This window comes from Drosophila virilis, chromosome 4, assembly GCF_030788295.1.
Source record: "Drosophila virilis strain 15010-1051.87 chromosome 4, Dvir_AGI_RSII-ME, whole genome shotgun sequence".
NCBI classification, from domain to species: domain Eukaryota; kingdom Metazoa; phylum Arthropoda; class Insecta; order Diptera; family Drosophilidae; genus Drosophila; species Drosophila virilis.
In genome coordinates, this window is record NC_091546.1 from 25,168,611 (window position 1) to 25,195,349 (window position 26,739).

The 26,739-nt window shown below is 40.6% G+C and overlaps 3 protein-coding genes across 3 annotated transcripts; all 3 read left to right on the plus strand.

Moving 5' to 3' along the window:
• The first annotated feature begins 1,804 nt into the window (after positions 1–1,804).
• On the plus strand, positions 1,805–8,146 carry obst-B (obstructor-B). Its single transcript, XM_002057710.4, has 6 exons — positions 1,805–1,927; positions 2,113–2,169; positions 5,237–5,459; positions 6,058–6,176; positions 7,443–7,839; positions 7,897–8,146. The coding sequence occupies exons 2-6, from the start codon at positions 2,130–2,132 to the stop codon at positions 8,057–8,059; spliced, it is 942 nt and encodes a 313-aa protein (XP_002057746.1). The 5' UTR covers positions 1,805–1,927; positions 2,113–2,129; the 3' UTR covers positions 8,060–8,146.
• A 12,411-nt stretch (positions 8,147–20,557) lies between these two features.
• Cpr31A (Cuticular protein 31A) lies at positions 20,558–22,257 on the plus strand. Its single transcript, XM_032437883.2, has 2 exons — positions 20,558–20,751; positions 21,025–22,257. Exons 1-2 carry the CDS (start codon positions 20,740–20,742, stop codon positions 22,042–22,044), a joined length of 1,032 nt encoding a protein of 343 aa, XP_032293774.1. The 5' UTR covers positions 20,558–20,739; the 3' UTR covers positions 22,045–22,257.
• A 1,224-nt stretch (positions 22,258–23,481) lies between these two features.
• Positions 23,482–26,663, plus strand: Pen (karyopherin subunit alpha). Its single transcript, XM_032437881.2, has 5 exons — positions 23,482–23,703; positions 24,071–24,213; positions 24,272–24,582; positions 24,654–25,224; positions 25,292–26,663. The coding sequence occupies exons 2-5, from the start codon at positions 24,151–24,153 to the stop codon at positions 25,910–25,912; spliced, it is 1,566 nt and encodes a 521-aa protein (XP_032293772.1). The 5' UTR covers positions 23,482–23,703; positions 24,071–24,150; the 3' UTR covers positions 25,913–26,663.
• The last annotated feature ends 76 nt before the right edge of the window (positions 26,664–26,739 follow it).

Genomic DNA, 26,739 nt, shown 5'->3' on the forward strand with positions numbered 1-26,739 from the left:
TCCAAGCCGAGCCACTGCATCCGTTGTTAGTCAGGCGTGCGAGACAGTTCTGGACAACTCTTGGGCTCGCTCCGTGACAATGGGGCCAAAATTGTGCAACGTTTGTGTTTCGCTCGGCATTCTAATGGTCGGCGCATTGTGTGTGGGCTACTTTGTGTAATCGCTTCATAAACCGACCGAAATTACAATAAAGTTTCGCCATCCTATGAAGCTGTTTTTCGAAAACAAAAACGCGGATTATGCTTAAGTTGTGTGTTGGACTAAAGTTGCAGCATTCAAATTCGTAGCCCTGACCTTCCTAGAATCCTTGACCCTTAAATAGTTAACATTCAGAAGGAGTGCGAAAGATGTCGTGAGTCAAGAATATCAAGAATGCACTTCCTTTCTACAATTTTTAAAATATTCTTAGTTGTAAAAATTCAATAAATTAAAAGAAGATTTTACATATAAATATTTAAATATTGAATAAAAATTCTCTATTGTAGATATTCCGCACTTTTATATTTTCGCTCAGTTAATCAATTATCTACACATAAGTATTTACATAATATTGTCATTTAAGTCAACAATTTGCATATATTTGTTTATGCTCGAGACATTGTTGTTGCTGGCACTGGAGCAAGAACATTTAGTACGAAAAGACAATTTGTCACAATCACAATTATTTCATTCGCAAAATGACTGGCAAATGAAAACCAAGCAGCTGGAAAACAAGCCAAGTCAGTTCCAGGCTGTGTATGGAGTTCCTGTCTAACGACATTCTGGGCCTGCACAATGATGCAGCAAACATGGCCGGAATATGTCAGCAGGAGGCGACGACACCTGAAGCCAACACCCAAAACAGTTTTGTGCCACATTTTGTCATAATTTTTAGTTAATTTGAAAAATGCAAATCATCGATGCCAGGTCTTGCACACACGCACTGCTGCCTAGTGTCCTGGCATGTCCTGGGCATTCAGCCTTTTGACAAATTTCGGCATAGTCGCTCATTTGGGCGCAGGCTTGTTAAAACTATGCAATATTTCAACGAACGACCGTGTAGGATTTCCATTCATGTTTCTCGGAGTGTGCACAAATTGCTGCCTCCGGGATCTTGTTGTATTCGTCAATCCTTACAGAGCTGGGCTCTATTTTGGGCTTGCTGCAATTTGTTTGGCATTTGTTTGTTTGTCTTGGCTTGAAAATTTTCCTTATCAATATTGTCGGCTAACTTAAATTTTACACATTCATATGTATATAAAGTTGTATACAACGACTTATTTTTATTGATTTATTAAACGTATTAATGAATTTACTAAATATATATGTCAATATATGAATGTTATTATTTATGGATTAAATTCGACAATTGATTAATTAAATTTGCGTAAACTGGTTGCAAGCTAGGAAAACTGTCTACTAAAACAAGTTTTTAAAAAATTAAACTTTCGGCGTGGCCAACGAAAGTTTTCTTACTTCTGCTGCTAATTGACATAAGGAGAATCTTCGAAATCGCAGAGATCTAGTTGGATTGTTAGTTAGTTGGATACTGCACAAGTATAAAGCTAATATAATTATTTTCGACTAAAAAGCTGCCATACTTGCGGTACTTATAAATAACACTCTGGATGACAAGCTTTTCGTAGCAATAAAAGCTCGGCTTAAGCGAGCTGCCGCTTAGCGCTAAAAGCTTCGAAAGCTTTGCTGCAGACGATGCTGGGCAGAGCCGGTTTTGGTGATTGCGTATGCGCCACCGACGCCGAAGCCGACGCCGACGATGCCAGATGCATTTTGCATAAAGTTTTTAACAGTTATTGTTGTTGTTGTTGTATAAAGGAACAACAACACAAACTAGTTGACGAGCACATTTAAAAAGTATTTGACGCAAGCTCAAAGCGAACAGTTGGCTCTGAGACGGTGACGCGTGCGCACAACGAATACGGCAACGGTAAATAATGCAACTTGGGCGTGGAATAAATGCGAATGGAACATGGCAGCAAAGTGCATGAAACGCGAAAAACTTTATGAAAATAAGCTTTAATATGTGTTAACAAATGTTGCGTGTTAATTGCCTTAAGCTCAAGTGAATTCTTGCCACATATTTTGTAAAAAAAAAAACTTCTCTTTGCACAGGTTGAACTGTTAACAAAATGGCGTCTCTGAAAATCTGCATATATGCTCTGCTCGTGGGTAAGTGGAAATTTCCCTCATTGCCGACGCCAATTAATGAAATGGCATTAACAGTCAAAATATAACAAACACATTTATTCAAATTAATTTAACATCGCGAACAATTAGCATTCGTTTGGGCACCAGCTGAAACGTTGGCATTGCAAATGCATATTAATAGTTGCAACAACTTTTTTACACCATAATTCAAATGCGAATTTTAACAGTCGACAACAGAATTTGAACAATTTGATTGTTTTTCGTGTGTTTTTGGTTCACTTTCGCGTAGCATTCAAATTGCATTTACATATTTCTATTTGGGCAGCTAATAAATAGACGTGTCAGCGGCCATTTATTTCGTTTAATTCATATTTGACACATAGCTTGTCTGACAATTTGCATAGTTTTTGACTCCTCATTTGCCAGTCGGAAATTCAACAGTTCACTCAGCATATTTTTGGTTTGGTTTTGGTTCATTAAAAATTTGTTGCCACCCACAATGTCCAAATGCGTGTGTGCGACATGTTTTAAATTGTATTTTGTTAATTTTCTGGTCGCACAAAAGTTAAATTGATATGCAGGCAACTGTTGCGTCTGTGAGTGTAAAACATATTTTGTAATTATGTTAAAATGGCCATGAAAATTATTGGCAATTGTTTGCGACGCTCCTCATTAAATGTGCGAACTAATTGGCGAGTGTGGGCGTCGAAAATGGAATTTTTGTTTAATTACGTCGCCAATTTTGTGTGCAGAATTTAAAATAGCTGGTTGCTGTAGCATAAGCTAACATTCCTATAATATAAACGAAAATAAATTGAATTGACATTATTTTATTTCGTGTAGCATCCCTTAATCATTTTTAGTCAACTATTCATCTATATCGATAGGCTTTAAATTTAAAAAGTTTGCGATATTCCAGTTTCACAGCAACAATGCTTGCGCCCTTCTACGCACTTCTCATATCAACAAATTCGGCCTCAAGAGAGCAGTCTAGACAACATTAATTGGGTCTCAACGCTTAAAAGGCTTGATTAACAGTTCAATGAGCGACTTAAAAAAGCATTGCAAGCTGTTTAATTTTAATCTATTCAGTGTTCAATGAACTTAACACGCATGTTCCACGCCGATTTATTTCTGTGACGACAGCTCGACACCCACAAAAATTGTGTGACTCGAATTCAATTTGACGAAAGCAAACAAGGCACAAAAACGTTGATTTTTTTTTTTATTTCATCACAACAACAGCTAAGGCACTCAATTAATCTAGTTTAACCGGACTGGAAACGAAGTCAAAGCGGTCGGGGACAGGCGACAGTTGTCGCAACCGGGATTCTATGATAAACTCGTTGACAAACTGTCGGATCGACGGTCGATGGTCTAGTAAAAAACTCAAGTCGCATTGCCAATGACTATGCGACTCTTTGCTTGCCACGATAAAGAAAGTGCCAATCAAATAAATAGAATATACTGTTTAATATAGTTAATGATTATATAAAGTTATATTTGCAATAGACAAAAAACACAATAACAAAACAGGAAACTATCGCGGTCTTCTATGTGATTCTCATGTGAATGAGTGGCACCCTTTAAAGACCATAGACAAAACTAGGCTAGACTAGTTCATGTGGCAAAGCTGATGACAAGTTCAACGCAGCCGGCCAGCAGGCTAGAGTATAACCAAAATCAACTACGAAAGTCATAGCGACTTTTTCTGTTTTTGTGCGTTTTTCTCTTTATATTCTCTTTTTTATTATTTTTTTTTTTTTTTTTGGCCAAGTCGTGTACGAAACGTGTTTCAATGACAAGCGGCAGCTGCAGTGGCAACAACAACAACAACTATAACAACTTGTTTCTTGTTGCTGTTGCTGTTGCTGGTGTTGTTGTTGGTGTTGGCGGCGACTGCGGCTGCGGCGTCGGCTTAAATGTTGCCTGACACTTTACGCACTAATTGCTCTGTGGAATTGTTTCTTTATTAACGTTTAATCGAATGTCAGGCAGCCGCATTCGCAGTGGCAGTCGCACTCCAACAGACAGAAACTTGTCGGCATTGTTGGCGGCTCGAAAATTTAATTGAATTCGTCTTTTCTTGTATTTCTGTGTGCCTTGGTCGTGTTTTTTTTTTTGCCATGTTGCTGATTAAAGTGGTTTACCTTGAAGTGACTCAAGTATGCAAGTTGCTGCAACTTGTCGGAAGTGCATGGCAATGGCTGTGATGATTGAGTGAATGGACTCTGCCTGGTCTTTGTCTTCACTTCTAACAGCTGATTGGCAATCGAAAACAGCTGACTTTGTGCATTTGCGACTGTATCCAATCGATATGCTTGACGTAACTTTCACTTTTAAGGTCGCATACCTAATTACCCTATGTCACAATCCAGCCAGACCACAAGGCACGAAAGCACGAAACACGCTAACTTATATACATGTCTGCATAAATTAAGTTCGAACAACTGGTTTCAAGCGTCTAAAAATGAAACAAATAAACAATAAAACCTGCCGCATGCACTCAACAAAATTATGGCTGTAGTTGGTATTGTTTACCGGCCGGCATTTGGCAAGCGAAATAAATGTTCGTAATACCAAAGATTATCTGAGCAAATCTTAAAATAAAAATGATTCAATTTCTTTATTTAACATTGCAAATATTTGAAAGTCTGATTCATATTTCAACAGATTCCATTAAAAAAGAAATTAATTTAATAATAAAAAAAAAAATATTTATAATAATAATGAAATTAATATAAATAATAATTATAATTATAAAATTATTACGAATGTTTTTAGCAAAGTTGAAGGATTGAAAGGTGTTTGAGTATTTTCTCGAAGCATTTCTACTTCGATAAAACATAGCACTTTTTGTCAATGTTGATTTAGTCTCTCTCCCTCTCTCTCTCTCTCTCTCTCTCTTTATATACTTTACTCTGTCTATATATTAAAGCAGCTCAACTGCCTTATATATTGTCATACCATGTGTATTTAAATAAAATGTAGGGTATTGCGCAATGTTCAAAGTTTCAATTCAATTTATTCATGTGTGGAACTTTATATTTAACATTATGTAAATATTTATTTATTTCATTTTGCACAGGAACAACGCTTGCTCAGCAGCGCGAACGTGGCAATTTCCGGGTGGGTGCTGGTCATCCGCCATCCCAACGCCACTTGCCGCAAAGGACGCGTGATCCCGTCCAGGAGGCTGCCGAGGAGCCAAAACGCAAGCAAGTCCAGGAATATGAGCCCAGCGACGAGTGCCCAGAGCCAAATGGCTTCTATCCGGATAATAAGCAGTGCGATAAATACTACGCGTGCCTGTAAGTTCCATCATGCGGTTTCTTAAATAAAACTTTAGAGTCAGGTCTTACGAGACGCACAGTTAAATATTTGAATATATGAAGATAACAAGAATAAAATTAAATAGAAATTATTTAAAAAATTACTGTCAGGCTCTACATTTAAAAATGTTTAACAAATTATATAATCTATATTTATTCAACGCATTTTCGTATCACTTTGAACTCCTATGGGATGCATGCTTCCTGTAAGCAAATGATGCGTATAAATATGCTTTGCTCATCTTTCGCGCCATTGGCCTCAGGTGAGCAAAACCAATGATTCAGGCGTGCTGGAAAAGTGTTGAAATATGAATTGATTCAAATGATGTGTAAGCTCTTTGGGGACATAAAAAGTATAAAGTTTAAACGAGTCAAAGGATGACATACACTGAGACACTTTCTTATTTAAAGCTAAGCTCTGCTTCAGGCAAGCTAATTTAATTTTAAGCTGCATTCAATATTTGAGTATGGTTTTGTACAAACTGCAATAGTTTATATTTGCCAATCCAAATTGGCACTCAGCTACCACAACATTGGATTTTCTCTCAGTGTTAATGCTTTTTGTTTTTAATTACAGAGATGGCGTGCCTACGGAACGGCTCTGCGCGGATGGCATGGTCTTCAATGACTACTCACCCAGCGAGGAGAAATGTGATTTGCCATATAACATTGATTGCAGCAAGCGCTCCAAGCTGCGTGAGTATAAAACCTGAGCGCCCATCTGGGAGCTGCGACAAGTTCGGTTCTTAAATTTATTTTAAGTATGCGGAGCGTGTTGTTCATTGGCAAACGCGGCGAAGAATCTCACGCTTGCTGCTATATTTAAACCTGACCAAAATCAACCCAATAATCACAAGCCGTGCCCGCACTTATTTGCTCGTTACTCGTACTTTGGCTTTAAAACTCGCAAGAGGAAAAAATACTTATTTATTATGCAAACGGCATGCGAGGTGGTTAACCCAAATTGTTGTCGTCAATAGGTCTTTGTTCTGGGTTGGGGGTATGGTTAGAGTTTGTGCTTGAATTTTATTCCAGCTATTTCTTGGTAGATTTTATTATTTTATTTTGTCACGCTCAGTAAGGTTTTATGTTTTAGGCATATCAGGCGAGAAGGCTTTTCTGCATGACAACTGATGTCAATTTTCACAACTGTTCCAGCTAAATTTGCAGAGTATTCAAGGCAAAGAGGCTTAAAAATCTTCTTTCAATTTACAATTAGTGATCTTTTCTCTGAACTCCATTACATTCTCATTTGTTATGCCATGGTATTTTCTGCAATTAAGAGCATAGCATCTACAAATTTAAATAAATAATTGTTTGTCCATCAATGCAATTAGCACACTTTATATGAGCCCACTAGTAATTTAAATTACCTTTGCCTTTTGTCCAACATATGGGTCCAGTTTTTTACACAAAAGTAGCTTCTTTTATGTAAGGACCCTTCTTCATAATCTATTTAAGTCGACGCTCTCCGGTCGCCCATGCAAAGGAAGTGCCCAGCGTTGGCCCACAGGAAGTTGGTCATGCTAAGATATGTGCTTCCAGTTGACCATTTCATAGTATGTTGCATTGTTGGCAAACTACTCGGGCAGTAAACCTCCAGTTTAGAGCATAAACAAGTGCCGGCAAGGAATGTGCCTTGGACACTGCAAACTGGAATATTTAGAAACAAAGCACGAGAGCATATGGAGAGTGCAGCAATATGGGTATAAAGTGCATTAAAAAGACTGAAAAAAACTTAAAAGAATCGTTAACAAAAAGAGAATTTAATATGGGCTTAGGCACTTGAAAAAATTTGAAAAATTGTAGAATCATTTAAGGCTATTTTGAATTGGAAAAACCAAAGTTGCATTTTAGGTTGGAGTTGGAGAACAGTTTAATATACTAGCTAGCATAGTAAACTCCACATTAGCTCATTATAAACAATTCTCAATCTCATAAAAATAATGTTTGCCTTCACAGAAACGCCGCAGCCCTCACAGCACTGTCCGCGCAAGAACGGCTACTTTGGCCATGAGAAGCCCGGGATTTGCGACAAGTTTTACTTCTGCGTCGATGGGCAATTCAATATGATCACCTGTCCTGTTGGTCTGGTATTCAATCCAAAAACTGGCATCTGCACCTGGCCCGATGAGGTGGGCGTTACTGGATGCAAGTCGGAGGACATATTCGAGTTTTCGTGCCCCAAGGTGAATGAGAGTATTGCGGTTACACATCCTCGCTACGCGGATCCCGACGACTGCCAGTTCTTCTATGTCTGCGTGAACGGTGATCTGCCACGTCGCAATGGCTGCAAGCTCGGCCAGGTGTTCGATGAGGAGAACAAAACCTGCGACTGGGCACGTAAGGTGCCAGATTGGTAAGATTTGCCGTGTCGAACAAAATGTGGCGAATTACTATGAATTTTTCAATTCAGTGCTGACTGGTATAAGGATCGCTTAACCGATGCCGAGCTGGACGAACTGGAGAACCCCAAGCCAAAGTCAACCACCACCAAGAGACCAGCACGTGTGCGTGGAGCCTCTAGACGCAAGCCGCAGCCGAAGGTCGTGAAGGAGGAGGAGCCTGAGGAGGAGTAGCTGGTCCAATTGTCGACTGTTTAATCTTAAGTTTGCCTTTCCTGATAACAAATAAAAGAAACATTTGACATATCATGTCCCCATCAATTCTGTATAGTCATTCGTTTATACTGAAATTGAACGAAGCAAATAGATACATAATTTAACTTGCCTACCCAGGAAATTTATTAGCCATACATATCATGATAAACTTCTCTATATGTATTAGTTTCATATCTTGAGCTGAGGCCAACAAATGTTTTCCAGTCTGTTTCCCACAGACAGCTTGCAAAACAACTACAATGTTGCTCATAAAAACGACAACTTCAATATGCGTTCAGATTTAGCGAGCACAACTTAAGACGCTGCCAAAATGACGGGATTTGTATGCAGGATTCCAATCCAAAAGAGGGTGTACGCCCATTTACTCCCCAGTTTAGAAGAAGAAAATCAATGCATCCCTTTCTTCCAATCTCTCTCCCTCCCTCTCTCTCCCTCTCGTGTTGGTGTCTTAAGTGTGTCTGGTGCTGCCTGCAGCGCATAAATTCAATTTGCCGTTCAGCATGCACAAAAGTATGCAACAAAATAGCAACAACTCGCCGAGCACACATACTGGCACACCCAAACAGCCAACGCACACACACACACACACTCACACACACACCCTTAACAGATACTGTGGACATGTGTATGACGTTTGGCAGACAAGAAGCATTCGATAAAACGCATCGAAATTGTATTGTGAAAATTGTGAGCAGTTGAAAGACGAGATTTACAGCGGCCATTGCTAGGGCGAATAGGGATGCAGTGAAAGGGGGGAGGGGGCCCCGATGGAGGCCAAATCGTAAATTGCATTGTTTAAGTAGCAAAGTAAAATCTCAGACAACGATAAGACATTTCACTTGGCAATGTGCAAGCATTTGTTTATGCATTGCATTCAGGGCACAATTGGCAACGGGCAAGAGGATAAACTGATAACAATAAATTGATAAAGAAATTGAGGTAATATGATGCCAATATCATTTCAAGCTGGAATGGTAATATGCAGGCTAATAAAATCGGACAATGAGACAACAATTTCTTAATGCTTGGATTCGACTTTAATCATGCTGTGATTTGCTAGTTCAAGTATTTAAACTATTGCGCAAATTAACATTTTTAGAGTTTGTATTATGTGCCCTGCCGCCTTCCACATTATTATTTACCATAGCCAGATTACCTTTCTTTCAAGCGCTCCACTTAAGCAAACTCGATAAATATCGAAAATCTTCCTAGCTTCTAATGCATATCCCTTAAACAGTAAAAACATTTGCAGAAATACCTTTGCCTCTTGGTGCACACACATATTTGAATGCTCTTGTGAAGCCCTGCACCTCTCACCGAATTATAACCCAAAAGTTATTAAAAAATGAAAGGAGCAGAATCAATAGCTTCATTTAATGACGTACTTCAAATACGGGTATGCCCAAGTTAAGCATCACAGAGTGTTAAACCAGGCATAAAGCCCTCAACCATGCCAGGCAGTGCCCAGCCTGTTGGTTGTATCTTTGTTTGGTGTTAATGAACAGCTCGATTCCACTCAACTCGACGCGGCTCGACTAGACTCGACTCGACTCCTCCCAGTGAATGGCGACTTATGACGCGGTCACTGGCGCACGCACATGACCAGCATGAGAGCCAGGCAAACCTGTTAGCCAGTTGCCTTTGGCTTCTAATTAATCAAGCAGCCAAAGCTGTCCAGCAGTCATGGGGCAAACACTCGGAGTACCGTGCAAGCTGGCGTCACGCTGTCAATAATTTGGCACGTCCTATGACCTGGGCAACACTTCCTCATCCGCTGCCTCATCGACGCCAACGATTCGAAACTGGGGCCAGAGCATCTGCTGCTGAGGGCGTCATCTAAAAAGCATTTCGTCGAACTCAGCGCCTACTTAATCAAGCGTAACATGGACATGTCCGAGCGCACCTGCTGGCTGACATATTGCGCCGCGACAGGCCCTTCCTGCCTCCAGCTTGCTCCAGCCACACGCTCAGGTTCGGTTTTGTCTTTGCCCAGCCAGCCAATGCGAATGTGTGTGTGTGTGTGCTTAAACACACTGGACGCACTCACAGACACACACACACGCGCACACTGGGACCCACTTGCAACTCGTATCAAATGTCAAAATTGACATTAACAAGTGTTTACATAATGACAACAACAATTTGCGTAATTGTCAGAGACAGCAGAATCGCGTCGGCGTCGGAGACGGCGACAAGTTTGGATAGTTGCCTGCCCCCAGCTTGTCCAGTGTCCTTTAAAGCTTTCCTCCACTTTGTGCTGTCTATGCTGTGCGTCAAGCACTTAACTGGGGACGCATTCTCTTTGTGTCTTTTTTTTTTTTTTAGTTTGACTGTCATATTGCATAATTAGTTTGCTGGCGTGAGTTGACTAATTGATGAAATAAACACAGGAGCGCGACTGAAGATCAGCGGAAGCAAATAAATTAAATTATAGGACAATCAAGGATTGAACTTTGCGATGGTAAAGCATATGTGAAAAATCAAAGCAGTCTCATTATGTCGTAATATTTCATAGTCAACATTCTAAGATCAAACAGTTCGTCTCAAAGACCTTTGAGTAAAGTTGAGCACTTTTTAGACGATCTATTTGTATGAAAAAGTTAGTTCTCACTGAATGAATTACTGAATGAATGACTGAACGGTGATCAATACACACAAATCTATTTACCTTCTTTTTTGGTCGGGGGAAAAGGGTTTTCAGAGCATGTAAAAAAACGCACAGGTATTTGTTGCGTTGAGTTTCATATCCTGCTTTTACCAAATATTTGTGTTTCAAAAAATTATAAGTTTACGCTTAAATTTCATTTTTGAGTCAATGTAATCTTTCATCGCAGACCTTTGTTATTACAAAATTCGCTTGTGCAGCAAACACAGAAAAAAGACTATAAATGAAGTATAGAAGTGCTGGATTCACAGTCTGGGGTCATTGTTTTGCCGAATAGGATGTAGACTGGGATAATCTCCTGAATGGCAAACAATTTGGTGTTTAGCTCAACCCAAAATTAAGGCACTGTGTTTTTCCGCGTACGAGTCCTGACATTGAATCAGCATCCTGTGCCTGGTTTGCTTGGTTGGCGGATGGTTGTGTCTGGTAACAGCATAATGTGGGCTCCCATCAAAAAACAGAAAAAAAGAAGGCAAAAAATATGCCAATGCCTTGTGTTGGACAAAAGTTGATTGTTTGCTCCTTGGGCTATTTGCTTACTTGATGAAATAATTAAATGTCATTCATTGAGGCCCTTTGCAGCAGCTGCTGCCAGTTTGCCTTTGCCCGTTCCGTGTCTGCCTGGCTGCCTGGCTGACTGCCTGCCTGCCTTTCGTAATTGTTGACCACTTGCGCATATCCTTTTTGCGCCTTTGCTTCTGTAACTAATTTGTGCAGACGCCTTGGGGCGGTGTCCTTGCGCCCGACGCTTTGATTCCAGCCATTGCACCCACCCGCCCAGCTATTCCTTCAGCAAGTTCATTAAACTTTTGTCGGGTCTTCACACACAGTTGGCTAATTAAGTGCTGCACACTTTCGGGCTGCCCAAGTTTAATGAACCGACTCCACGGATGTCACACCTGACGCATCTCGCCAGCGCCATATTCATTTGCATATTCATAAAATGCCTTTGATTCATTTTATCAGGCTCTGTCTTGGCAAACTTCTTTCGCCTTGGACACTTTTCGACTAAATGCCAGACAACCGGCAGCTTATTTTTTTCTTTTACTAAAAGAACGTATTTTTGTTTATTTTATTGAAAAACATAAGAGACTAGCGAAAGTGCCTTAAAAGCGAGTCTATGTTTCCCTGATGATTTTATAGATCTTCAGGAACTTTCATTCATTCGATAATATTTTAAATGTGTATATAGAGTCAAAATAAATTCGTTTCTGGCATACTAATTTTGATCGTATTCCTTTAATTCTTTTTAGCTCTGTGATAAATTGAAAATAGTTTCTAAGCAAAATAAATAATGGTGCAAAATAAATTTTAACCACTGGTCAAATTTTTTGCTCTTTTGCATAACTTAAAGCGATTGGCAAACCAAATGCTAACCTAAAATTGTCAAAAAGTTATGAATTTGACACACACACACACACACACATACACACACACACACATAGCTGGAGCAATTGCATTACAATTAAAGTGCCGACAATTTAACTACTGCAGTTACCGAGTTACCGCAGCAGAAAAAAAAAAAGTTTCTCTCGCCTTAGATAAATCACATAAATTTATTATGATGATGGCATAAATCATGGGGCCATATATAAAATTGCAGCATAGTTTTGTTATTATTTTTTCTCGTTTTGGGCATTGTTTTCGTTCTCTAAACGCCGCAAAATATGCAATGCGTGCGGCCAGTTGACTGGCCGAGCGAGGCCCAGAACCCGCACCAGGACCAAAAAACACCCTGTCAATGTTTGCCCTGTCCTGGAATGCCCCGCTGCGGCGCAATTTTCGGACAGTTTCACCCAAATACGAGCACTTGTACTGCCCCCTTCATTCTGCATCATCCTATGTGGCTAGCACCCTTTGGGTTCATTGCTCAAAAATCACAAAAATTTGTTGTTGTATGAAAATTATTTTCTTGTTTTTATGTCAGGCTGGCTTTTGGCATCCCTTGGCAGAGCTGTTAGTGCCTGTATTCGGCCGATTTTGCAATTTGTTTTTAGAGCCTTGTATTATTGATACCCTACAATTTTGCGAAAGGAAGGGCTTATTAATGTCATATAATGTATCGTATTTTCTAGAGAATGTTTTAGGATCGCAGACAATAAATTTATAGGCACCATAATCAAAATAAAAACCTTTTAATTTTTAAATACTCTGCTGTGCAAAAGAGAACTGTTGTAGTCGATATATATGGACAAATTTAGACAAAATGCATTAAGAATAAATTTAATTGATGACAAATTGGCATATTGATTAATTTGCAAAGGAGCACATGTTAATTTTTATTAATATATGTTTAATGTAGAACAAAAATAAATGGAGTTCTTCTAAGAATAAAGTAAACTATTTAATATTGAATTTATGTTTATTTGAGTCGTCATTTGTTACGCCTTAAGATCTGCTTTTAGAAAAATATAGGTTTTTGGCAGGGTATTTTCTATTTGTGAATTCTAGAGCATTGAAACTCTGTTTGTCTAGTTTATGTTTTTGGTGTGGCGGCTGTCATTTTTCATTGGCTGCCATGTTCATAATTTCCATGTTAATATTGCCCTTAAGTCATAATTCAGCCATGCAATTTAGTCTGCTGGCGGGTTTGGTCCACTCCCCACGTGGTCGCCACAGGAACAGAACTCATGTCCCATGCAATTACATGTGGGACAACTTGTCATCAAGCTTTTCGTGGTATTTTCGTTTAGGGATTTGCTCAATTCATCTGATCATTGAAATTGCATTCACGAATTTGTAAATTAATGAACTCATTTCGATTTCAAGCGTAAGCGTATATATGAAATTCGCAAGCAGCAAAGGAATGGGTGGAATGCTGGCGAAATAAACGGATTAAAATTAAAATGACTGGCAGCAAAAATGCCTTGAAATTTACAGCGCATAACAGATTAAAGCATAATATATAATGTTCGTTTTTGATCAGTTTTGAGTATTATTTAACGACAGATGCCATGGCTGCCAGTTAGGCTTATTTACCAAGCAAACTAACAACTACACAATTTATAAACCATTTGTGCTCAAACCAAATACAAATTTATGTACCCTGAAAATGTTTCTTATTGTCTTAAACTAAACAATAAATTTAAAATGAAATTTCCTAAATAGGCACCAGGGAGTATTTAAAAATGCACGTGGTCTGGATACTTAGCGCTTGTTGTCGATTAATTTTTAATTTTTTTTTGGCCCATTTCGATGGTTTTTTGTGTATCAGGGGTACTCAGTATAACCAATGAAGAGTTTTGCATTTCACAAGCATTTCCAACTCTTTACTTAAATTTAACAAGGCTGGGAATCTTCGCATGTAGATCTTTTTGAACTAAGATATTATTACTTAAAATTCATTTACTTACAGTCCAAAGAGTCATAACCAAAAACTACGAGTTCTGTACTCAAATAATACTAATTTATTTAGCAATGCTTAAAGTTGTAATATTTGGTAAGCATTAAAGTTCATTCCATTAAGGGAAAATCTGAATTCAATCAGAATATGTGAGGAAATGCGGTGCCACCTGGCGTTGATTTGACTTTCGACACTTGAGCTGGCTTGCCTCAATGCTTGGTAGAACAGAATGCGTGCATCTTGGACAAAGCACCTAGGGCAGGCACCTGCTTCGGGTGCGACTACACTTGGTGACGTTGCATATTTAAAGGCGTCTAAGTGCTGAGTGAAAAGTGCAGAGCGCGATGTGTGACACATCATGCATGCTGTTTTGGCTTGCCTGATTGTTTTGAGTGTCAGCGTCAACAACAACACAACACGACAGCAACAACAGCAACGACAACGGGCACATCAAATTCAACAACAAGAACAACACGAAGTGGGAGCATTGATTGCATTTGCGTCTGGCTGGCAACAGGTACGCCTCTCGCCCACATCGACTCCGACGCCCGCGCAGAAGCTGCAGTGGCGCATTTGAACAATGCCGTTGACATTCCAAGTGCACAGACATCGAGGCACGAGGACTACAACACACTTCTTGCTAATGCCTAAAAATGTGTAGGGCCCTTGGACTTGGATGCCACTCGAGGGCCGGCGTCGACATCCTGCGCTGCCGCTCGTGTGCTGCACTTTAATCTGCGACAGGAACCCTTAAGAGGCGGCCCAGCAAATAGTCAAACAATTGCAGTTTAGGGCAGACGCCAAATCGACTGTCAATGGGCTGGAAATCACAGCACTTTTGCATTTTCAAATATTGACTATTCTGCATATTGATTGGGTTTTGTTTCCCCAGTTCACCTGGCTGGCTGGTTTTAAGGATAATTTGCCGCTGTTCATGCTGTTCGGGCAGCGCAGTCAGCAGCCACTTGCAGCAACTTGTCTGCGACACCTACATCGTCAACTTGTTGACACTTTAACAGAAACTCCTGGTAGACGGGGCGGATACGTTAGGTATTATAGGAGATGCATGCGGTGCGATGGGTTAAAGCAGGTAAACGAACACAAAGGTACGTTGTTATTTCACGGCTATGCGACAAAATTATGCGTTTTTACACTGCTTTACATTGCTTTAAATAAAAAATATTTTATAACAAATTTATATACGCTTAGTCTAGGAAAAGCGTAAAGAATGCATCCGATTTTCATGACCTGCTGCCCATGGAAAATGAGTAAATGAGTTATATCTTACCTAATAAAGTATATTTATTTTTGATCTGTCAAAAAAAACCACATAAAATCTAATATACGCAGATCTAGATTAATTTCTTGCCCCATAAATAAATACCCATCAATGCTAAAAGCGATAATTGGGAGGAAATCAAATTTAGAATAGCTTTTATTAAAAACAAGCACGTCTTACTTTTAACAGTATTTAACTTCTTCAAGATGCACGCCAAAATGTGAATTATTAAGTTCCACCCGGAAATGTGAAAACGGTTTTGCTTATCCTCCCATTTTGAATGGACAACGGGGGATCAATGTTGTATGAACGCTAGTTCAAGCTTTGCCGATTTGCTTCAAGCTTATTTTCAAATCGTTAAAAAGTTTGTTTTCACCTTACTCATTTAAGGATATCCACTAGCGGAAAATAGGTGGAAAAGCGAAGTATACTATTGGATAAATAAACTTGGCCCGTGCAAAGCCGCGTGAAACTGGTTAGATCAATCTACACATGTCAACCAGAGTATGTTACTTGCCTACGATTTGACAGCAATCTCAACTCTACTCTCAGTACAAACAAGAATCACTTTATGGAAAAGAAAACAAATAGACACGAATACGAAATCCGCTTAGCAAGCCTATAATTAGCCCTCGTTGCGTGTGGGCGTCAGAGCCATAGCCTGCCACCCTCCGGCTCCGGCGCCGGCTCCGGCTCCGACTTCGCCTCCGCCTCTGACCAGCAGTCATCGATGGTCGCACACGGCATCGCATTCGATTCGTTGGTCTCTTTTCTATTGCATAATCTTAAAAGCTCAGCCGTCGATGGCAGGCAGAAAAAAATACCTACCATTTATATATCAATGGAAATAAATCTGCCAAATTCGTGTGGCGCACTCGAAGTTAATTCTTTGCCCCCACTCCGTTGACGCCAATTGATTCTAATCGCATCGTTATTCAAAAATTGATTAATTATATTGTTTGTGTCTACGAAAAATTGTCGCTGGTCTTAAGATCGATACAAATTCGTGGGCGGAGTTCAGCAAAGTTCAGCAAAATTTGCTTCTTATTTTTCCATTGAAATTTAAAATCATTATTTTCTATGATTGCGTTAAAATGTTTATTTAACAATAATAGGTTTAAGTTTTCATATGAAAACCCGATATATAAACTAGGAAAAAAAAAATAAAATAAATATTCAAAAATTCTACATATGCTACTTAGGGAAAGACAGAACCAGAGGCGGAGAGAGCAATATGGTTGTAAGTCTTATTTGGAGATGAGAATCGCATAGTAGGGTCATATTATAGAATACAACTGCGCTGCAAGCAGGGAAACTCCAATTTGGTCTGGATGGTCGGCATATGGAAAAATATTATTGCATCAAACAAGACTAGATATTCGCCCATATGATCTTGTATTCGCAATATTTCACCTTGTTAATAACTTTTTCTGTACCTTTTTTTTTAACTATTTACACATTTGATTTCTGGTAATGCTAAGCCAGACCTCTCAATTCTGCCGATGTGTTTGTTGTTAGCTTTTCACTATTCGTTTTTCATTTTCTCCTGTGGTTTTTCTTCGTCTTGCCCATTCCGCCTACACGCAGTTAATTCACTGCGCACATTTGGATTTCCGTTTCAACGCCAATTTTGATGGATTATTTCGAACGGCAGATTGGCGACAAACAAATCTGTATAGTTGAGCGAACGTGTGGGACAGCAGAGAGCGGGGGCAGCCCCCCCCCCCCCCCCCCCCCCCTCCATTGTCTGTGGACCTATTCAACAGACAAAATGTTTGCCATACATGCGATTCGTCTCGGATCGTTTGTCTTTGCCAGCTGACTGGCAATTATGGCGCTCTATAGTTTCACGATGAATGCCTCATTCACAGAATGCGGAAAGGTGTTTATGAGCTTGGATTTGCTTGTCAATGGGATATTTTGATCGATATCTGAGCAGGTATTAACGCATGACACTTAATTGGCTTAAATTCCTTGGCAGAGCCAATGGAGTTTGGCACAAATCCTGTTTGTTGACATGGATGGCTTTCAACTTAAAGGCATGGCGCAGTTGCAGCATAGGACCTTGGCAGCATTTCCATTTGGATGCCTTGCTCAATGACGTGTCCCTCACACATTGATTTTTGTGTAAATTGTCTGTGGAACTGCCTTTGAATGCATTTGCAGCAACTGTCGCCCACTTTTTACCTATTCACGCCACTTGCTGTGATTTTGTATATCTCGTTGATCTCTCGCCATCTGCTTCTCTCTGTCTCCCTCATTCTCTTCCGCTGTCTCACTCTTCCTCGGATACACACGTTGCTCATTTCGCTAGCTAAAAATGCATTTCCTGTCAAGTGTAAAAAGGAAATGATGTGATGCTCTCGAGCTTTAACGTGCAATCAATCATTGCCGCCGTACTCGTATCTCTGCTATTTTACAGCCCGACACACAGCACATTGGCAGCCCCCAGTCTCCAGTCCCCATTCGCAGTCCTTGGTTGGGTTTTTTTTTTTTTTTTTTTGTTCATTGCATTCCAGCATCTATGAGCGATACCCTGTTCTGCCCGGCCAGCCCCTTCGTTTGTGGCGGCAAAGTCAACGAAAACGAGTTTATTAAGCCAGGCAAATAGTGTTAAGTATTTGTCAAATGTCAAAGTGTCTACGGTACCCGTGAATATACTCGATTTGCACTCAAACACATACCTATTTGATTCGTTGCATTTCCGTTACCGCGATTTCCGCTTCACGCCGTTGCCATTAAATGGAACTGCCTGGAGGAATCATTAACGGTAACTTCCTTTAAGCAGGACAAAATAAAACCATACCGAATTATTTTATTTATTTTCCACTGAATAATTTAATCATAATGACTTAAAACGAGTTGAAGTGCAGTCACCCGGTCCCAACTGCTCATCGTATCCATGGTTAACATACTTCTTTTTACAACAGGCCTGAACTCTAGCTCAAGTCTAGGTAAAAACGATGGTAAAAATAACAAAATCGGGTTCTTTTTTTTCGTGCTAAAAACTGAGAACCCAATAAAATGGTTCCTTGTCATGTCCACATGGCATTACATCAAAGTCGGTCTATGCTCTTTTAGATTTGTTTTGTTTTTTTCGACAATAAAAGTCTTCAGCTATTCTGGCTGCTTGTCCCTTTTGATATAATGTAGCATAAAATAAAATTAAAGAATAATACTAATAATTAAAAAATAAATTTAAAATTTAGAAAAGAAGCTGCATATCAAAGATATTTCAACCCCTTGTTATCTAGAGGATTCCTGCTAGTTTATACTTTGCTCTTTAATTAATATTTTCCTAGCTTCTTGGCTTGTTTTTGTACCTCGGGCCAAAAAAAAAAAAACAGATTGATTTGGATTTATGCGTAATGTGTTTTAAATGATTTTTGTCACACTGCATGCAGTCTTTTTAACTCGAGTTCAAGTTCAAGCCTTCAACATTTCGCTTTTTGCGAGTACTATACTACATGCCATCCATCTTATACCGTTTACTAGCACATATATTTGCAAGCAATTGAATCCGCCTGCCTACGCATCTTTATGCGTCCGGGGCTACGTGCCTGAACGCAGTAATTGGCATTTAATGCTCGAGCAAAATAGAATGCATCAACCTCCGGAGTTGGACACGAAATCCACTTATAAACGCTTTACGCACTTTTAATTTTTAACTGAATGAAAACAAAGCTCTCCTTTAGGTGTCTATTGAAAAAAAAACAAGCCTATAGAATATGATTCCTTGAACTTGTTTGCCGTTTAATTAGATTTAAGCCAATAAATGAGTTGACAGTTTTCTTTGCTTTTTTGTTGTATGGGCCCTTATGCTAGAAAAACCTTTTGTGGTCAGCCTTCAATCTTTTGTGATTCATGTATCCGATTTTTAATTAAAATTGCAGCCAATTAGGTTGATTACATATTAATTCTACCCGAAGGCAACAGCCGCTGCCCATTGATGGAATTGTTTCATGCTGAACACCAATAAGTATGTCAAAGCTCAGAACTTATTTTTCTCAGATGTTTATTTAAATATTCTCTACATAAAAGGTAAAAGAACTGTATTGAAGATTTGGTAAAAGACGCGTAAAGAAATATGGACGTGTTTTCTGTATGAAAGATAAATTTGTATTTCAAAGATACTTAGGTATCTCAAATATATAGTGTTTTTTATTTCAGATACTTTTGTCACTTGTATGTATCTCAAGTATATTTACATAAGAAATACTTGTGTACCTCATAGATACTTTTAAAATAAATTAGTGTGTTTTGAAAATGAAAGATGAATTTGTATTTCAGAGATACATTTTTTTCTTACATAGCATGCAAAGCTACTGCTGGTTGTGAATGGATTAAACTTGAACTGACTTAAAGATATTTATGGTATCGGTTGAGTTACGGTTGGCATATCCAAAGTGAAGACACGGACAATACAACAATTAACAAGTAAGTAAACAAAATGCTGGCATGTGGCACATGGACACAGCACGAAAATGGAGCATATACATTCCCTAAAAAAAATAACAGCCCAAACTGAAACTGAAACTGAAACTGAAACTGAAACTCATGCTGCAAATGAAGCAAATGTCGCTGACATACAAACGAATAGCGAGGTAAAAATAAAAAAGAGCTAAAGGTGTTGACAGACGGACAAATCACCTAACGGCAAGCCAGACTTGAGCCAGAGCCAAAGGTAGAGGCTGAGCGGGTGCACAGTTCCCCCAACGGTAGACAATGGTTGACAAGTTGAGCGCGGTAAATTTTGAATTTCAAGTGCAAAAACTGAAAATGTGATGTAAGCCAAGCGCTGATTGGGGGATGCTTGGGGGATGCGGGCAGCGCCGTTTGCATTGTTGACCATTATCGGCTTAATTAAATAATTGTCAATAGGCCTACAAGGAAGCGCCGATAGCGTTGAACTTGAAAACCAAAGCATAGTTAAAGCGAACTTTGTAAAAGCCGAAAACAAAGCTAAAGCCCAAAACGAAACCAGTTTGCTTCGCAATTGTCACCATTGTCAACGCGTATCTATGAGATACTTTTGGTACTTATTACCGGTTTGGCACGTTGTCAGCGTGTGGGTGCAGCTGGACAGTGCCTGTGTCTCTGTGGGCATGGCAATGCTAATTCTAGGCATCCGCTTGCTCCATATAAAGTCCCATGCACGCAGCCCGGACCACATCATTAACCAAGCGTCGCTCACAACGTCAAGTGTCGACGTCGACGGCCAAGGACGAAACCCGACGGTTACCTATCTAAACCTCGCCCACTCTCTGCGTCCGCGTGTGTGTTTTTTATTCATTTAATACACGTGTGTGTCTGTCTTTTAAATTGAATAGCAACGAAAACTTAACAAGAACATGGCAAGCAAAGTAAGTGCCTAGATCTACTAGGAACAGATTGTTAGCCAGACAAGAGCCAAAGCATTCCAATTACCATTCGCATTTCGGAGAGGAACGCACTTTAAGCTTGGATAACATTATTTTTGGGCTCCATTTCTGCGATCTTAAATTCATTCAAGCGAATTTAACAATGCAAAGCCGCGTTTTCTTTTGCATAAACTGAGCCCAAGATTCGATTTTACTTTTATCTGCTACTTTTAATCTTTATAATTGTAGCCTTTGTCTTTTTCTTGTCTTCATCAGCTTTTGACTGCTCTGTCGCTTTTGGCTCTGACCGGCTGCTGCTTGGGCGGCTTTGCAGCCACCTACTCGGGCTTCCAACCTGCGTATGCCACCTACCAGGCAGCACCTACCTTTTACCATGCTGCGCCTGCTGCTTTCTACCAGCAGGCGACGGCTCCTGTGCTGGCCAAGACTGTGCTGCCCGTTGCGCCGGCTTACACCAAGTCCTATGCTGTGAAGGCCGTTGCTCCCGTTGTGAGAGCCTATGCTGCGGCTCCTGCGGCTGTGGCTGCTGTTGCACCCGTTGTGAAAACTGTTCCTGTTGCTGCACCTCTCGCTCCGGTTGTCAAGCAAGTGGAACTGGAGTCTGCTCCCCGCTACGATTTTTCGTATGGTGTGCATGATTCCATCACCGGCGACATTAAAAGCCAAACGGAGAGCAGAGACGGCGGCAATGTGGTTGGCTCCTACAGCGTCCTTGATGCCGATGGCTACAAGCGTACGGTAACCTACACGGCCGATGACATCAATGGCTTCAATGCGGTGGTGCAGCGTGAGCCTGTGGTGGCTGCCCGTACTGCCGTTGTGACACCTGTTGCCCCAGTTCCCGTTGTGTCCTCGGCTGCTGTTGCTACTCTGCCCGCACCCATATACTATCCACAAGCCCAACAGCAGCTGTTCCAGCCACAGCAGCAGCTGTTCCAGCCACAGCAGCAGCTGTTCCAGCCACAACAGCAGCTGTTCCAACCACAACAGCAGGGTGGTGCCGAGCAGGAAAGCGAAGTTGTGGAAGCACCACGCCAGCCCGATCAGGAGCCAGCACCCGTTGACTACTCAGATGCCCAACAGCAGCAGCAGGTTTATCCACAGGATCAACAGTTCCCACCCTACCCAACCGCTTCACCAGCCCCAGCCGCCACATCCGATGATTCGGATTCCGATGTGGTGGAGGCGCGCTCCGCCCAGGAGTCCAGCAGCACCACCGCTGCCCCAGCTGCCGTTAACGAAGAGAACAAGGAGCAAGACAAAAAGTCCGCTTAGATTGTGATCCATATATTTTGTTGAGATTAAAACCGTGTATTCATACCTAGCCCAAATTGTTTACTTCAATTCGATCCTGTATTCTCTCTGCCGGAAATGTTTCTCCCAATCATATAGCATGTCATGTCAACGACTTCAATATCATCCCAGTATATTTTCCTCAAAAAAAAAAAACCATTTACTATTTTATGTTGATTTTAAAGTTATTAACTATAGCGAGTCTCGAAAAGAAGAAAATTAAATAAGTGTCAACTATCCATTGCAAGTGAAGTCTTATGTACAAACATCTTTCATACCAGAAAATGTAAGTAATAAGCCCTATGACAATTTAAAGCTACCATTAAATATGGAAATATTCATGACATGGTAGCTTATTTATTGAAAAAAGTTTCTGCATGGCAAATCTGTTTAATTATAATAAATCTACGTTTTATATGCTCTGTACGCAACGGAAAACAAAAGAGTTTGTTAATTATGGTAACTTGATCTTATTCTTAATCAAAATCTATAGCTAATTCGATCCATGTGCCCGTCGGTATTCGAACTCGAAGACGAAGCTAGTAGCACTAAATTTTGGAAAAAAAGTGCTCGTTTACCTGAAATCGAAAAACAAGGTATCTTTCAGTCGGGCACTTTCAATTTGATCAGCACAAATCCGTTAATTAGGCAGACACTGTAGTTAAGATTTCTTTAAGCTCTCTCTTCCTAATCTTCAGAAAGTATTACATTCCCGTTGTAAACAAATAACTTGGAAATAGGAAATTGAATAACTTAACATCGTTGCAGTCAGGTACATCCAACCAGGCAGACGGACTTTGTATAAAACCCATAGACTCTCTTTCGCATTCTGAACCGAATACAGGCATTGCATTGCTGAATTAGCAGATTCCGCTCGTGTGGATGGTAAATGTCCGAGCTGCAAGCGTGTGGATTCTATTTCAGCTGTGCGTTCGCATTCAATTTGTGAGCGACAGCAGGCAAACTTTCAAGAATATGAGATGAATATAAACTTAGTTTGTTTACATAAAATATAACCGGTCAATTGTGTACTAATACTAATAATAATAGGAATAACACATAGCATAATTTACAAAAAACAAATATGGTAAATAGCGCCATCTGTCGAATGATCTGACGGCGCTGCTAGCTGATTATTTGAAAGAGTACAATTTGGGATTTTTTCATAACACTAGCAACTTTTCGCATTATGAATTATTCCGTGCACTGGATCTGATTTCTAGAAATAAGTATTATTTCGGTGTATTAATCACAATATTTCAATATAACTATATTTTTTAGTATAAATTGAAGCAAAAATCGAGATCGTCGTAGAAATATCGCACACTGTGTTACAAAATATCAATATATCGATATAGTTGAAGCATCCCTAGACAGAACAAGCATCTCGTTCAAATTAAACGGAACTTTTGGAGCACAAAGCAGGCATTGAAGTCATATTCCCTGCGATATTCTGTATTACAGTTATAACATCTCACAGTTTTATTCAGATTTTAAGCGCGTTAACACGTTCACAAATTTGGTGTTCTACTCAAAATTTGAAGTTAAGGTACAAGTTTGGAAATTTTATGTGAAATTATTTAGAAAGAGTTAGCACGCCCATTCAGTGAACCATATTTTAATATACGGCTAAAATAAAAGGTAAGTGTGTGCTGCAAAGAAAATGCAAAATTTGCAACAGCACAATTCACGCAAATGGCGGTTTGGTTCTCGTTCAGTCTCCTCCGTCGCGGTCTTCTCAAGCACAGTTAAACGCAGCCGCAGCTGTTGCTTTGTTGTTGTTGCTGCTGGCTTGGCCTTGTGAAGCCGCCGGTTCTGCTGCGCGCGAAAAAGGTAGACGAAAAAAAATTGGCAGGCACAAAAGAAATGCAAAAAGTACGCACACAAACGCACTTTTGAGCGCGCGCGTGCGTTTGTATGTGTGAGGCAATCGAAACAGCCCTTGAATTCAACCTCAGACATCTTCCACATTTTTGAGCAGGCTCATAGCGCACATTTCTCTTTTCAGCTGTACACTTGTTATCGTAGCAGAAACAAATTTTTAAATTATTCCAAAAAGAAAAACAAATACCTTAAAATTATTTCAACATGAATAAATCGGATGCAAGCACACGCCAGGGCCACTACAAGGCCAACACTCTCAATACGCAGGTAAGTGGCGCGATCTTTAAAAACTGCATTCGCATTTAACCTCACTTTCGACGTATAGGACTCGCGCATGCGTCGCCATGAGGTGACCATCGAGCTGCGCAAGTCTAAGAAGGAGGATCAGATGTTTAAGCGCCGTAACATCAACGATGAAGATCTGACCTCGCCTCTGAAGGAGTTAAATGGACAGTCACCGGTGCTGCTATCGGTTGATGAGATTGTGGCGGCTATGAACAGCGAGGATTCGGAACGCCAATTCGTGGGTATGCAGCAGGCGCGCAAGATGCTTAGCCGCGAGCGCAATCCGCCCATTGATCTTATGATCGGACATGGCATTGTTCCCATCTGTATACGCTTCCTTCAAAGCTCCAAGTAAGTCATTGAGCGAACAATACTCCTTCGGTTAGATCTTGGACCTTATTCGATCTCTTTGCTTTGGTCAGCACCATTCTGCAGTTTGAGGCTGCCTGGGCCTTGACCAACATTGCATCGGGTACATCGGAGCAGACGCGTTGCGTCATTGAGCAGAATGCTGTGCCCCATTTCATTGAGCTCCTCCAGTCGAAGTCGCTTAATCTTGCCGAACAGGCCGTTTGGGCGTTGGGCAATATTGCGGGCGACGGCGCTGCGGCACGTGATATCGTAATTCAGCACAATGTCATCGATGGCATTCTGCGTTTAATCAATAATGAGACGCCTCTGTCCTTTCTCCGCAACATTGTCTGGCTGATGTCGAATTTGTGCCGCAACAAGAATCCATCGCCGCCCTTTGAGCAAGTAAAGCGTCTGCTGCCAGTGCTATCGCAGTTGCTGGTCAGCCAGGACATACAGGTGTTGGCCGATGCGTGCTGGGCGCTGTCGTATGTGACAGATGATGACAACAACAAGATACAAGCGGTGGTCGATACGGATGCAGTGCCACGCCTTGTAAATCTTCTGCAAACCGACGAGCCCAGCATAATTGTGCCGGCACTGCGCAGTGTCGGTAACATAGTCACTGGCACGGATCAACAGGTCAGTCAACTTAACAAACGGCTGTTAGTAATCGATGTGCTTTACTCATCCATCATTCTCTTTGCAGACCGATGTGGTCATAGCTGCTGGTGGCTTGCCCAAGCTTGGCTTGTTGTTGCAACACTCGAAAGGCAATATAGTTAAGGAGGCTGCCTGGACAGTGAGCAACATTACGGCCGGTAATCAGAAACAGATTCAGGCAGTCATCGACGCGGGTATCTTCCAGCAGATACGTCATGTATTGGAAAAGGGCGACTTCAAGGCACAAAAAGAGGCCGCCTGGGCGGTTACCAATACAACTACGTCGGGTACTCCCGAACAAATTGTAGATCTCATTGAGAAGTACAAGATATTGAAGCCATTCATAGATTTGCTAGATGCTAAGGATCCGCGTACCATCAAAGTGGTGCAAACTGGTCTTTCGAATCTGTTTGCTCTCGCCGAGAAGCTGGGTGGCACGGAGAATCTATGCCTGATGGTCGAGGAACTAGGTGGCCTCGACAAGCTGGAAGCTTTGCAGCAGCACGAAAACGAAGAAGTCTATAAGAAGGCCTATGCCATAATAGATACTTATTTCAACACTGGTGACGATGAGGCCGAGCAGGAGCTAGCGCCGCAGGAGGTAAATGGTGCACTGGAGTTTAATGCCACGCAGCCCAAGGCGCCGGAGGGCGGTTATACCTTCTAATGTGCCCGCCATCAATACACATACAACACAGTACACCACACCATTTTTTTTTTGTTCTTATGCGACCGCGCCTACACCATCTACACGCGATGTACACTTTTCGAGTTTGTCACTCCGAAGCACACTCTAAAACCCAATGCCGTAAAGGCTGAGGAAGAGGCAAATACCTACTCTACTATATGACCAATGCCTATACCTATACCTAAACATAACATTGTTTGTTGTGCATTTCCGCATTGTCCCGCATGCGGCCATGAAAACGCATCTTAGGCGCGTTCTTGGTGTTTTTTGTTTTCGCCTGTTAATACACACACTCACACCCAAACACACAGTAAAACCACCCAGTTATCTGAACCACCACTAAACGCCTGCCCAGCTGTGCTGGTAGGCAGGCGGTTGTGATTTCAAGGTTAGAACACAGTATACAAGGTCAGGACGCTGCCTGTTGCGTTTGCATGGCCAAATGAACTGTTTTGAGTGTGCTAATTTCATTGAAATACCCTCTTTCGGATATAAATGTATATTTAGGCTGTTAGTTTATTTATTTATGAACATGTATCGTATTTTGTGAAATCCTCGACCACACAACCGCTTTTCATGCAAGTTTTTCAAACAACGAATTTAATAAATGTGTCCTCATCCTATTGTAAAAAAAAAAGTACTGCCTTGAAGCCTTAAACTGAAAATTGTGAGGGATAAGCACGAGTCCCAATTTAAATTAAGCAACTATTGAAATAAAACTGTAAATGAATATTTTAAATGTATAAAACATACATACGCAGGGCTATAGACATACATACATATGTTGTCATCCGATGTAAGAAAAC

Coding starts and splice junctions, on each gene's coding strand:
- Pen (XM_032437881.2), top strand. CDS start 24,151: ATGAATAAATCGGATGCAAGCACACGCCAGGGCCACTACAAGGCCAAC. Junction 24,214..24,271: donor CCAACACTCTCAATACGCAG/GTAAGTGGCGCG, acceptor TTCGACGTATAG/GACTCGCGCATGCGTCGCCA. Junction 25,225..25,291: donor TCACTGGCACGGATCAACAG/GTCAGTCAACTT, acceptor TTCTCTTTGCAG/ACCGATGTGGTCATAGCTGC.
- obst-B (XM_002057710.4), top strand. CDS start 2,130: ATGGCGTCTCTGAAAATCTGCATATATGCTCTGCTCGTGG. Junction 5,460..6,057: donor GATAAATACTACGCGTGCCT/GTAAGTTCCATC, acceptor TTTTAATTACAG/AGATGGCGTGCCTACGGAAC. Junction 6,177..7,442: donor CAGCAAGCGCTCCAAGCTGC/GTGAGTATAAAA, acceptor TTGCCTTCACAG/AAACGCCGCAGCCCTCACAG.